General features: G+C 36.3%; 1 protein-coding gene across 19 annotated transcripts in view; it reads left to right on the forward strand.

Moving 5' to 3' along the window:
* Positions 1-12,774, forward strand: part of LOC127837367 (angiopoietin-2-like) — a 60,247-nt gene that overhangs the window by 10,113 nt on the left and 37,360 nt on the right. For all 19 annotated transcript variants that reach the window (XM_052364338.1, XM_052364340.1, XM_052364341.1 and 16 more), the window contains 5 exons: positions 409-480; positions 729-816; positions 1,784-1,878; positions 3,962-4,030; positions 8,372-8,510. In XM_052364338.1, coding sequence (XP_052220298.1) covers positions 409-480; positions 729-816; positions 1,784-1,878; positions 3,962-4,030; positions 8,372-8,510 — 463 coding nt within the window. The remainder of the gene's footprint in view (positions 1-408; positions 481-728; positions 817-1,783; positions 1,879-3,961; positions 4,031-8,371; positions 8,511-12,774) is intronic.

The raw sequence follows: 12,774 nt of genomic DNA on the forward strand, positions 1-12,774 counted from the left end.
GAATACAATTTTAACAACTTTCTTTGTGAAGTAACGATCTTCTGATTCCAACATGACATATTAACTCTTTCAGTGCTGGAACCGAATTTTGGAGGCCTTTGCAAACAGTTTGGATCCAGATGAGACGCCACAGAACGTGGCGTCTCATCAGGATCCAAACTGTTTGCTATTCTGATAGTATTCTTTGAAAAAAAATCGAAGAAAATGCTAATTTTAGAAGTTCTGCAGACGACATTTTAGCAAACGACAAATTTCCCAGCATGCAAAGGGTTAAATGCAGCTTATTCTTACAACGGTAGCGAACACGTAACACTTCCTGGCCAATAGCCAAGTGTAAAGATTCAATTGATGCTTCAATATCCTACGTAAGGACTGTAATTACAACTAATTTCTACATTTCATTTTCAGTCGTGCTTTGTTGAGAAGCAGACAAATGCATTTGGTGAAACAGGTTACAACCTTGGATGTATCTCAAAACGTGTATGTGCAAATATATGTTTATTAAACATTGCAAACAATAAAAACTGTGTAAATAATATATGATATGTTTCCCATTATAGATTATCAGTGCTCGTTTCGTTGTTGTTTTCTAGGAATTCATGGTTGTACGTAACAGTTCATTGTATCTGTCAATGCTTTGGATATATTTTATAACGACATCGGATGACATAATACATGTGTGTTCGATGATTTATTATACAAACACTTTTGTTTTACTTTTATAACAGTCGTGCAGAAATGCCATCTCCAGTTTGAGTCATTGTACACAGTGCTGTGACATGGATCTGTGTAACAACGCTGGATGCGGTAAAGAAGGTAAATACAAACAAGGGCTGTTTGTGAAACATGCATGCCCCCCATATTGGCTGTCAGTTGTAGTGGCAGCCATTGTGAGCATACGTTTTTGTCACTGTAACCTTGACCTTTGACATAGTGACCTGAAAACCAATAGGGTACATCTGCCAGTCATAATCAATATACCTATGAAGTTTCATGATCCTAGGCCTTATCATTCTTGAGTTATCATCAGGAAACCATTTTGCTGTTTCGAGTCACTATGACATTGACCTTTGGCCTAGTGACCTGAAAATCAATAGGGGTCATCTGCCAGTCATGATCAATGTACCTATAAAGCTTCATGATCCTAACCGTAAGCATTCCTGAGTTATCATCCGAAAACCATTTTACTATTTTGAGTCACTGTGACCTTGACCTTTAACCAAGTGACATGAAAATCAATAGGGGTCATCTGCCAGTCATGATCAATGTACCTTTGAAGTTTCATGATCCTAGGCCTGAGCGTTCTTGAGTTATCATCCGGAAACCATCTGGTGGACGGACGGACCGACGGACGGATCGACGGACCGACCGACATGTGCAAAACAATATACCCCCTCTTCTTCGAAGGGGGGGGGGGGGCATAAGTATGTGCTTTAGAAATTAGACGTATTGTCATGTGTTCAAACTGGGCTGGAAATTAGTACAAGTGCATGATGCTAAACGTATCACAGTATTGCATGTGTATTGCATAAACCCCACTTTTCCATGTTACACAAATCATGTCAACGCAAACAATTGCACTAAGATGGTATTATTATACAAAGGATCAGTCCATACATATCACAGCAAGGATCGAGCGAGGCTTAAAATATTAAACATAAAGTGTAATACTTTTCATGCTTTAACAACCCATGCTATTACAAAAGCACGTTTGAAACACCATAGCTTTATACAATATATAAATAATCTATAAAAACAGACGTTCCTTTATGGTTTTATTCAGGTTATCCTTTTCAACGTGCACCCGTGTGTTATAGTTGTGAAAACCCGTTACCTGAAGGTCGTTGTCATAGTATTGATGTTTGTCAGGAAGGAGAGGTATGTTCAGATAGGCAAATGGATATTAAGGGATTGCTAAACCTATATTCTTTACATTGATTTGTTTTAGAGCGCGTGATGTGTAATTCTCATTGCATTCTTATTAAGGTGCAATAGAAATAAAGGTCCGTTCAAATCTAATTTATTCTGCAACAACTACTGCATTGAAACGATGTATATAATACACATGAATAATGTTCCAAAGTCATGGGGGACTGGGGTTGTCTGAGCTCTTACTTAACAACACAAATATTTACATAGTAGAATTATGAAACTATATGTATCATCTGGTCGTTCCGATCGAACGATCATTCATGAGCCATTTTCCTCTAATTACACGTGTAATTGGTAAAGAAAATTTCGTTTTTTCCGTAAGATCTCAGTGTGGCACTTTGTTGTGTTTGACCCTTATTGAGTATTTAATAAAGTTTTAGGTTCGTTTATCAGTCGCGTTGTGCATATTGTTCTTTTGACTTCAAACGTTTAACTACAAAGATTTGCAAAATAAGGCAAATAGTCCTTTTCTATATTATATCAGTTTATTCGTTGATTAAATGATCGTTTAGTATTATATAGAAATTTCGTCTGGGTTTTATACAGACTGATCACATTGACAAAAACGTGATTACCAGCCCACCTGGCCCCGTGTTCACAAAACAGTTTTTGCAATCGAAAATCGATTTTGCTTCTCACTGAAAATGGATTTCCATCGTAGTTGATAGGCAAAAATAAAAATCGATATCAGTCAAAATCGATTTTCGATTGCAAAAATGTTTTGTGAACACGAGGCCTGGTTTTAGTAAATTAACAAAACTATTCATCATTCTGTCAAATTGGTATATATTTGTCCCCTTAACATGCCGCACAGCAGATCGTGGGTAATTAATATCGGTATCACCGCTAGATAACCATATATCCTTACAGTCACGATAGGTCGAATTTACGTAATTGGTTTCCAAAATATAGTTCAGATAACCTATATACTTTGTCAGCTTACTAGTACATGCTGCGTAGACAAGAAGTGTTACACTCAGGAACTAATGACAGCACTATGTTGCAATATGATGAAATTAGGTGCAAAAAAGGAGGAATTTTTATAATTATATGAATATATGGTGGTTGAGAAAACAATCAGTTCTATCATTTATATAAGGAAAATGTTATGATACTATTACTCCCCAGCGTCCTATCAACAAATCACATTATCTTGAGACTTCAAATAGCATAACATTTTTTTTATATAATAGTTTGTAGTAAATTGAGCATTGTCTTATTAAAGGGGCATTTTCACGTTTTGGTAAACTGACAAAATGAAAAAAAAAATGTTTTAGATTCGCCAGTTTTCGTTGCAGTTATGATATTTGTGAGGAAAGAGAAATACTGAACATTCACTATGCTCTAAAATATCCGTTATATGCATGTTTTGACGATTTAAAAAACTGAAAATGTTTAAGCGTTGCAACGCGAAACGATTGAATAATTTGAAGAGTTCTGTTGTTGTCGTTATATTATGTAATACTACGAGGATTGCTTATATAAATTATAAATACCGAGTGGTCTAAGCGATAGACTTTTACTCCAGGGGTGGTTAGAGCACAGCTGAGCGTTACATTTTTTTCTTTTTTTAATTATATTCTTGTTTGTTTTACTGGAGCTTTTTAGATCCAATAATTACATTTATCAATATAAAGCATTTAATGACAAACTTCAATACATGCCAAAATCTGTGAAAAGGTCCCTTTAACGCATGTCGTAAAAACGTGTTAAACGTTTTACATAGAGTTTCATGTTGGTTTGCATGCTGGCTGACCTGTGATAAACGTTAGCTATATTCTAAAACAATATCATGTTCAATTATACCATCGTAAATGTAGCTTATCAAAGTACTGATTTTTTGCGGGAAAGGATGCCGGAAATGGAAAACATTTTAGTCACAATGCCAAAAAGCCAATTGTCATTGTAATGACACTTAATTACTTCTGCAATTAAGTATGAACAAAAAAAACGATATAAACTAAGGCAACTTTGTGTTTTGGTTACCGGTAGTTAACTTTTTCTTGACACAAACGCACATTTTACATAGGTGTGCAGCTTAAACGGCGAGGACTCGTTTGGATCCATATTATATACATCCAGATGCATGCCAAAAGACGTGAGTATTATAGACAATGTTATTATCAATTTATTTATGTATTTATGTATGTATGCATTTATGTATTTGGGTATGTATTTACAGTACAGCTCCCGCAAAACCAACAAAATCCGCGGCTACGCCGCTGACACACTCTTTTGTTTTCGAAATTACTCCGCATCCACAACGAGTATTCCCGCGGCATCATGCCGAGGCACTCCGCGATAATTCGCGGAGTTACGCCGCGTCTGTTCCTGCCTCGGCATCGATCCGCGGCATCACGCCGCGTCTTTACACGCGGCGGTTCGCCGAAAAAATACAAATATTTATTATATACTATAACACATGTTAAATATTTTTTACATAAACGATTATTGGAAACAGATACAAATAATACGTTGATATATTTACTTCTGCGTGATTGTGTAAACCTTTGGTCAGCTTCTCTGCATACGGAACTTCATACATAATGATTTTGTAGGTCATTATAACCATATCAATGAACCTTTCACAGTTTAATCCCGAACATGATCTCGAAACAAGATTTGCTTTAAACATCGAAAATAACATATTGAGTATCATAAGATTTGCGAAAATACATATGAGAACCAAACAAATATACACATAGAAAACAAATATAAATAATGTTGACAATTTTAATAAAAACTTATATTCGTTTATATTTAACAAGAAATATCTTTAAAAAAGATATACGGCGTAAATAGTTTAATGAATGAGATCAAGGATAGCGAATGTCTTTTTCTGTGCAGTTCTTAGCTGCATCACACGCAGTACGGGATGTTACGGGGAGTTTTCGCGGCTTATTTTACATTATAACATATTGCTGGTCATAAACCTATAGATACAAAACAGAAAACCAAAAGAAGAATGAAAGTGAAATTTAAACATATGAGTCAACCGGCCACACGAGAACAAACCTGTTTTAGTGGTCTGTCGGGCATTGCTATTTGATTCGATTATTAACAGTATCGAGAATCATCGTGCTCATGCTTAAAGTGATATTATGGGCATTTTGCACTGTTGAATTGAGCTGAAAAGAATTAACAGGTCAAAATAGTTAGTTAAAATGTGGTTACTGATCAATTATCTGCAACTCACCTTGCTACCAGTTGTTTATAAAAATATATTTTATATTCGATATTCTTACGTGACCCACCCAGTCCTGTAAGCCGAAATGATCCGTAAAACAATATTGTGTCTTTGTGTCGTATGAACAAATCTGCACTAAAACTAAATTTAGGTTCAACTCGTAAACGCATGATCAGTTGTCAAACGAAAGTACGGTTAATATTCAAATGCATTATTTTTCTCTTTCTGGTATATTGTTTTAGTATGTTGATGCTTCATTAATTACTATAAGTGTATATGAAGTAGAAACATCAAAAATAATCAACGGTTGCGATAGACACCTATAAACTGTTACATGCTCATAATATCACTTTAGTACATTAGGCAATATGGTGGAATAATTATTGTTAAATTTATTAAAAATAATATGTATCATTGTATTGTTGAAAACACATTAAGAATCTATTATTGACATACCATAATTATATTGCTGAATATCTTCTTTTAACATATTTCTGGTCTAAAGAAAATTCCAGGTCACCTAGTTCACGGATAGCGTCTTTATTATATAACGATTATTTTACTGACCGCGAACTCCGGTGATGACCTGTATATAAACTCTGAATGTCCGCGACTTGACCCGAAACCTCGCGGGTTGAAATGCAATTCTTTAAAGTGAGGCCTCGCTTCCACTGCTCTTTATACTTTTACATGTTAACATGTTGACAGGAATATGGAAGTAAGTACTAAATATGAGAACATAGCCTTTTAAGTATAAACGCTTTTGCGCTGGTAATACTCTGAAAATAAAAGGTGTACGCACAAACTGTATTGATGTCGAGAATTGAGTGTAAAACTGTTCTATCTATTAAGCCTTTTCATTAGAGATAAAATTGTTTCATACAGTAAAACAGTGTTACAAAGACGCGGATATGTTTCCAATGTTCTGGTGGTATACTCAAATCAGCCAATGGAATAAATGAAGTGTATTCATTCGTACCTAGCCGCGGGAAATTTTATTTGAATTTTATTGGACACTTACAAAGGTCAAGTCAGGGTGAAAAGCTGGCTTATGCAGCTTACGCCGAAAAATGATTACTTTCACTTCGTCCCGATTTTCAGAAATGGCCATGTACATGTTGCATCTAAATATAAATTTAATAAACGAAATTATCGGGCAATATATTGAAACATTAAACTCGGCATAAATGTGACTACCAAAATAATATTGCGACGCAAAACAGTATCATTATTGTGACAATTAAATACACTTGAAAATCTGCTGTTCTTATAGAAATTACGCAAAAATAAAGATGACTTGTGTAATATCACGTTATCTGCCTGGAAAGCGTGAGCATTTTCATTGTAATTTTAATAAATCTGTGCAAATAATACGAGGATATAACAAGTAATAAAAGCGTATGCGAATCTAAAAGGAAATGCAGTGAGAACCCCGCCTTAAAATATCGAATTCTATACTGAAACATTAGGCGGTTAATCTTTTGATTTGTCGGCATTTTTTTAAACTGAAACATTAGGCGGTAAATATTTTGATTTGTCGGCATTTTGTTTCATTTCAGACTCCATGCAGTTTTCAGATCATAATCTCAGTGCTTTATTACCCGAACTCGTTAGTTTCTTGACACGTGTGCTACTGAAAATAACCACCGGTTATGGCCCAAACAAGCACAAAGTGTCTAGTCCCCCGTGTGTTTTATCCCTAAATGTTAGATAAGCACGTGCACTATTAATTATTATGTTGGTCAGTACAAAAGGCCTTCTGAAAACCGCCGACTGCGTCTTTGTTTTATTGCTCAATCAAGCACCGATAATCCAATATCCCGTGTATTACAAATTAGATAAGCGAGTGTCGTCTGTCAAACCCATAATTCATCAGTAAACATATTGAAGTAATTCTCGTATATGATCTCGGAAACGGGGCATTTACCATTACGATATTTTTTTTCATAAGATTTGCTTAAAACAAATGAAAACCAATCAAAAATACACAGACAAAACAAAATATAAATAATTATGACAAATTAAATGGAAAAAAACGTTGGTTTATTTTCGAAAAATCGCTTTTCCGTTCTCCCAATTTTCAGAAAATGACTTATACATGTTGCATAAAATCTGAATATAGATGACGCTGTTTATTGGTCGTTGTAAAAGAATATTAACTTTACACCGCACTTTGTGTGCAATCAGATACAATACAGTAATTGTTGCAATATTGAACGAACTTTAATATGAAACTGATACATCGCTTTTGACTTTTTTTTTATTCAGGAAAATGTCAAAATCATTTGCGAGATACCCCGATACTCAAATGGAAATTAACTACGAAGTTTTACAATGCTGTCTGCGCTACGCAGTTTTGTGTATCAATAAATTCACCCACGCCTATTTTCGCGCGCTTTTTGTTTTAGATAAACACTAGACATGAAAATATCATGGGCATATACATGTATTTATTTGTGTTACCCTTGTCCCGATTGGACACCTATTTCATCAAATCTTTATTAGAATTATATGCCGAAATTCATTTGATATTTTAGAAAAATGTTGGATGTCTGTGTTAATGAGTTTTCTTGAGCACTTTTCTCGTCAGTATTAATCACAATTTGCATTTGAAAATGGAATACACGGGATTAGCGAGTAATGGATAGAGACGGGAAAATTCACATGTATGTGGAAATCGATAATGACAGTCATAAACGCATGTATCGGTGAAACGATAGACTCGGGATTATACGCATCTATCAGGGAAAGGGTTAAGAAACAGTTAATAAAGATAATTTGGACAAATGATGCAAAACCTTATTGTCAATGTATTATGTAGTGAATTGTTTCGCAACGTAGTAACGCTCCATGTAATAAATTTTATGATGCGAAACTCGGAGTCCATTTCTATCCGAGGTACATGTACATAGTAAATTATAATTAATACGATTGTCCGCCGAATGACTCGACATCATCAACAAATTACTCGGCATCATGCCGAGGCGCGTCGCGGAGACGAGATGCGGAGTGCCTCGGCGGACAGACGCGGCTACTCGGCGACCAGATAGTCGATTCCGAGTCGACTCCGCGAACACAAGATGGCGTCTGACTCCGCGGATCGCGGAATATGTTTGTTTTGCGTGAGCTGTACTGTATGTATCTATGTATTTATGTATTTATTCATGTGTTTTTGTGTTTGTTTTTCAAAGTGTATGTCAATTTATTAATTTATTATGAAATCCGTGAAATACAAGGACAGAAGTATTTCAGCACTGTCTTTCCAAACCTGGTAGTGTCCTCATTGGTCGACGCAGTCACATGACATCCACACTAACAAGGTCACATGGTCTGCATGACTGTTTCAACTGTTGTGATGCTGACCTTTGTAACACAAATTGCAAAACCAGAGGTACTCATATTTTGAGCTCATTTGAGCATACTCTGTTCATGGTGGGCGATTGTGGAGCATGGGGGCAGGGTAAGGCCAAAAAAAATAGGTCCATTTCGGGTCGCCCGACCGTGTCTCCCGAATCGGCGCCGCTCCTCAACATTTTATTGGGGTCGCCAAATTTTTTTTTTCATTTTCGTTCATATAAGATGTTATAACAAGCAAACCAAGCATATGTATACATGTATTTTTTATTAAAAGCTTAAGTAGCCTTCCATTTTAGTACCCCCCGCCCACCCCCCCCCCCAAAAAAAAAATAAAAATAAAATCCCTACCTACAGACCCTGTTTTTTTCCAAGGAGACACCAAACGGACCTTTTTTTGGCCTAAGAATACGTGTGTCGTGCATCGTGTGTCGTATGTCTTGCGGTTTTCGCCATTTTGCTTCAAAAGGTATCCCTCTTGTCCATGGCATGTTTGTCCATCATATTAGGAAAGAAAAGCCGATCCCCCCTATTCACTTTTTAATGCGTATTTGTCATGGTACTGTCGTTAAATTGCATATCTTACTTATCGGTTCTTGTTTACCTAATTCATTTTGCCATTGCAAAAATAATCGTCCAACTGTCGGAACAGTCCAATAATAGTAACAATCTGATTCGAGATCTTTCATAAACGTATTGTAATGTAGACCAAGTAAGATTGATAATGTTAAGGTCAAACCTATTTGATCAAGAGTTGACGTCCTGTTGTAACTAGCGTTAACCAATCTATCAGAAACCAAAGCTGACCTAGCTTAACTTAACCCTTTGCATGCTGGGAAATTTGTCGTCTTCTAAAATGTCTTCTGCTGAATTTCTAAAATTAGCATTTTCTTCGATTTTTTTCAAAGAACACTATCAGAATAGCAAACAGTTTGGATCCTAATGAGACGCCACGTTCTGTGGCGTATCATCTGGATCCAAACTGTTTGCAAAGGCCTTCAAAATTCGGGTTCAGCGCTCAAAGGGTTAAAAACTGAAAAGCAGGTTCAACAGCATTGCTGTTGGAAGTGAAAATACTTGTATTCACTAAAGATCCTTCACAGCATTACTACTGAAATCACATGGCTTTTCTACAACAACAACAACATAACCTGTATTAAGCTTAAATCACAAATACAGTGACACATGAGTATACAGTGACAATGCAACTTTTAAAAAGAGTTATTAAAGGGATCTTTTCACGGTTTGGTAAATTGACAAAATTGAAAAAAAGTTGTTTCAGATTCGCAAATTTTCGGTTTTGTTATGGTATTTGTGAGGAAACAGTATTACTGAACATTTGCCATGGTCTAATATATCCATTATATGCATCTTTGGACGATTTAAAAACCTAAAAATTATAAAGCGTTGCAACGCGAAACGATTGAATAATTTGGAGAGTTCTGTTGTTTTCGTTTAAATTTGTGAAACTACGAAGATTGCTTATATAAAGAACAAAATACACATCTCATGTATGCTTGGCATGATAGCTCAGTTGGCTAATGCGTTTTTGCTTCAGGATTCCGGGGGTCACTAGCTCGAGCCCTGCTGCGGGCTACTTTTTTCAAGTGTTAAGTGTCATTTATTAAAAAAAACATATTATAAAGTATTCAAGCAAGGTTAACAATAAGCTTGAGATACAAACATGTACATTGCACATAATTTGCCTAGTGCAAGAATTAAAATATAAATCACAATTTGCTAACAACATTTATGAGTAAATAAGTAATTTGTGACATTGATAGTGGTTGCCGGATTGGAAAAATATGCATAAAACATATTTTAAACATGCATAGTGAATGAAGTAAGGTATTCAACATGAACTATGTAGTAATACCAAATATATACGCTAATTTATCCGGTTTCCCAGTTATTAATCTATTCTAGTATGCAATCGTTCTGCAGTTTATAGTGAGTTATATGGGGTATCTGCCTAATTCTGCGTATATCATATATAGTGGGGTGCTTTTTCTTTGATTGAAATATTTTCTCAGAAATTCATTGTGATTTCTAGCTCTATGATTGGACCTCATTTATCCCGCTTGTCGAGTTGTGACACTTTATAACCGATTGAATTTAATCGGTCTAGCGTGAATGCCTACTCGTTTCCGTGTGTAAATGCGTGATAATTGAATTAGAAAAAATCAACGCAATGGTTCCTATTGCAGTTGACGGGCTAATTATGCAAATCGTTGTCCGAGTATGGATTTGTTGATTGCTCTTAAATTATAATTGTATCATAATGTGCTTTTCTGTATTCCGTTCAGTGAATTTGTCAAGTATGTTTATGTCACTTAGCATCGATGATCCTGTAAAATCCTCGATTAAATGATCCAATTGTTTGCTTAATTGTTAAGATGCTGTCCTTCATTTCTGATAATTATCACAGATATATATGCATTACATATACCTTTAGACTGGCAATTTGCACTTAAAAGGAATTAATTCCATGAAAAATGTGTATGCATCCTTAACTTTATGAGTTGTGATCAGCACAGCAAATATTTCACTGAAATAAAAAACATTGACTCCTCTTTACCAAGTGGTGTGAACACCCCACACCGCACTTACTAACAACACGATACAGGTGTATTTTACACAAACTTTTAATACTTTGATGAAGGAATAAGCAAAACAAGAAGGTTGAATCGTTTTATATTACTTTTAATTATTTGTAGGGTGTGGTTGACATTCATCGAGGTAACATCTAAAACAATAACGAATGACCACGTCCGGTTGTAAACACTGAGGTTGCATTACACTATAAAGTTATTACATTCTTCCCCTTTTTAAAACTGTCAAATGTTTGACACCTAGTTTTTCATATTACTGATTATCTATAATATTGATTAAAATGACTAGATTAAAATGTGTGTTGTATAATGTCATTAAACAGTCAAAGAAAAAGATGTAAATTTAATTTACAACAAATGACTATGATGGTGCACAGAACCAATATTTTGTTGTGTCTCACAGGCATTATTATGGCCTTAAACACAGTGAGTACACAATTTGCTGTTAAACACTTAAATGAAAAATCAAGTTTCTTGGGTGGTCTGCGAAAACGTTGTGGATTGCGCCTTTCCTGTGGATGTTAAGGTGTTCGAGGTGAATTTGGAACCACCGGTTGGTCTGGTGACTTCTGAACCGGTGAAGTTGCTTCCACAATCGGATTGGTTTCGGTTGGAACTTCCTCTGGTGTAGCAGACTCTGCTACTGGACAGGTGTTTCTTGGAACGGGTGTGTTGGACGTTACTTGGTTCCCAAGTACTGGACCAACTTTAGACTCTAAGAACGGACTGTAAGAATCTGATGACATTTCCATCGATGAATGACGTGGAATCCATTGGTCTGCATGACAATATCGAATCTTGTTACTGCATTTCACCAGATATGTCACTTTCCCCAGCACTTTATGGATAACGCCCGAAATTCAATGCCACTTTCCGACAGTCGTGTTGGTTTTCACAGCCACCAAATCTCCATTGACGAATTCTCGCATCTTAACTGAAGGATCATGTTGGTCTTTCATCTCCGATTGCTTCTTCTTCAGGACCCCGTCCTTGTCTGGTTTTGTCAGACTCAGTCGTGATCTCAGCTGTCTGCCCTTGAACACTTGAACAACACGCATGGCTTGACACCAGTTGTTGTATGAGGTGTGATTCTGTACTTCAGCAAGAAGTCTGCAAGCAGATGGTTAACACTGACTGAATGTACATGTTTATCATTGTCTTTCAACCTTGCTTTTAATGCATGTTTGACAATTTGAACTGCCCTCCCTGGTTGCCCATTAGATGACGGATGGCAAGGAGGGGTGCACTTGTGATAAATACCATTCAATGAACAGAACTCCCGGAATTCTGCAGCTTTGAACTGAGGACCATTGTCGGAGACAATAACTTCTGGAAGAAATGTGCTTGCAAAAACAAGCCTGAGCTTTTCAATAGTGCTCTGAGTGGTTGTACTTTTCATTGGAACCACTTCCAGCCATTTACTGTAGCTGTCGATGATGATCAAGAATGATTGATTCTTGTAGTCCGCAAAGTCCATGTGGACACGCTCCATGGGTCGACTTGTACGTACCCACGGATGCAGGGGTGTTTCTGGTGGAAGGTTTCTCAAAGACTGACATGTGTCACATTTCTTGACCATGTCTTCCACTTCAGCATCTAGGCCAGGCCACCGCACATAGCCACGGGCCATTCGATTAACCCCCAAATGTTGATCATGCAACTCTCTCAATATTGCTTCTCTTAGTCTCT

The sequence above is a fragment of the Dreissena polymorpha genome, chromosome 7 (genome assembly GCF_020536995.1).
Source record: "Dreissena polymorpha isolate Duluth1 chromosome 7, UMN_Dpol_1.0, whole genome shotgun sequence".
Taxonomy (NCBI): Eukaryota; Metazoa; Mollusca; class Bivalvia; order Myida; family Dreissenidae; genus Dreissena; species Dreissena polymorpha.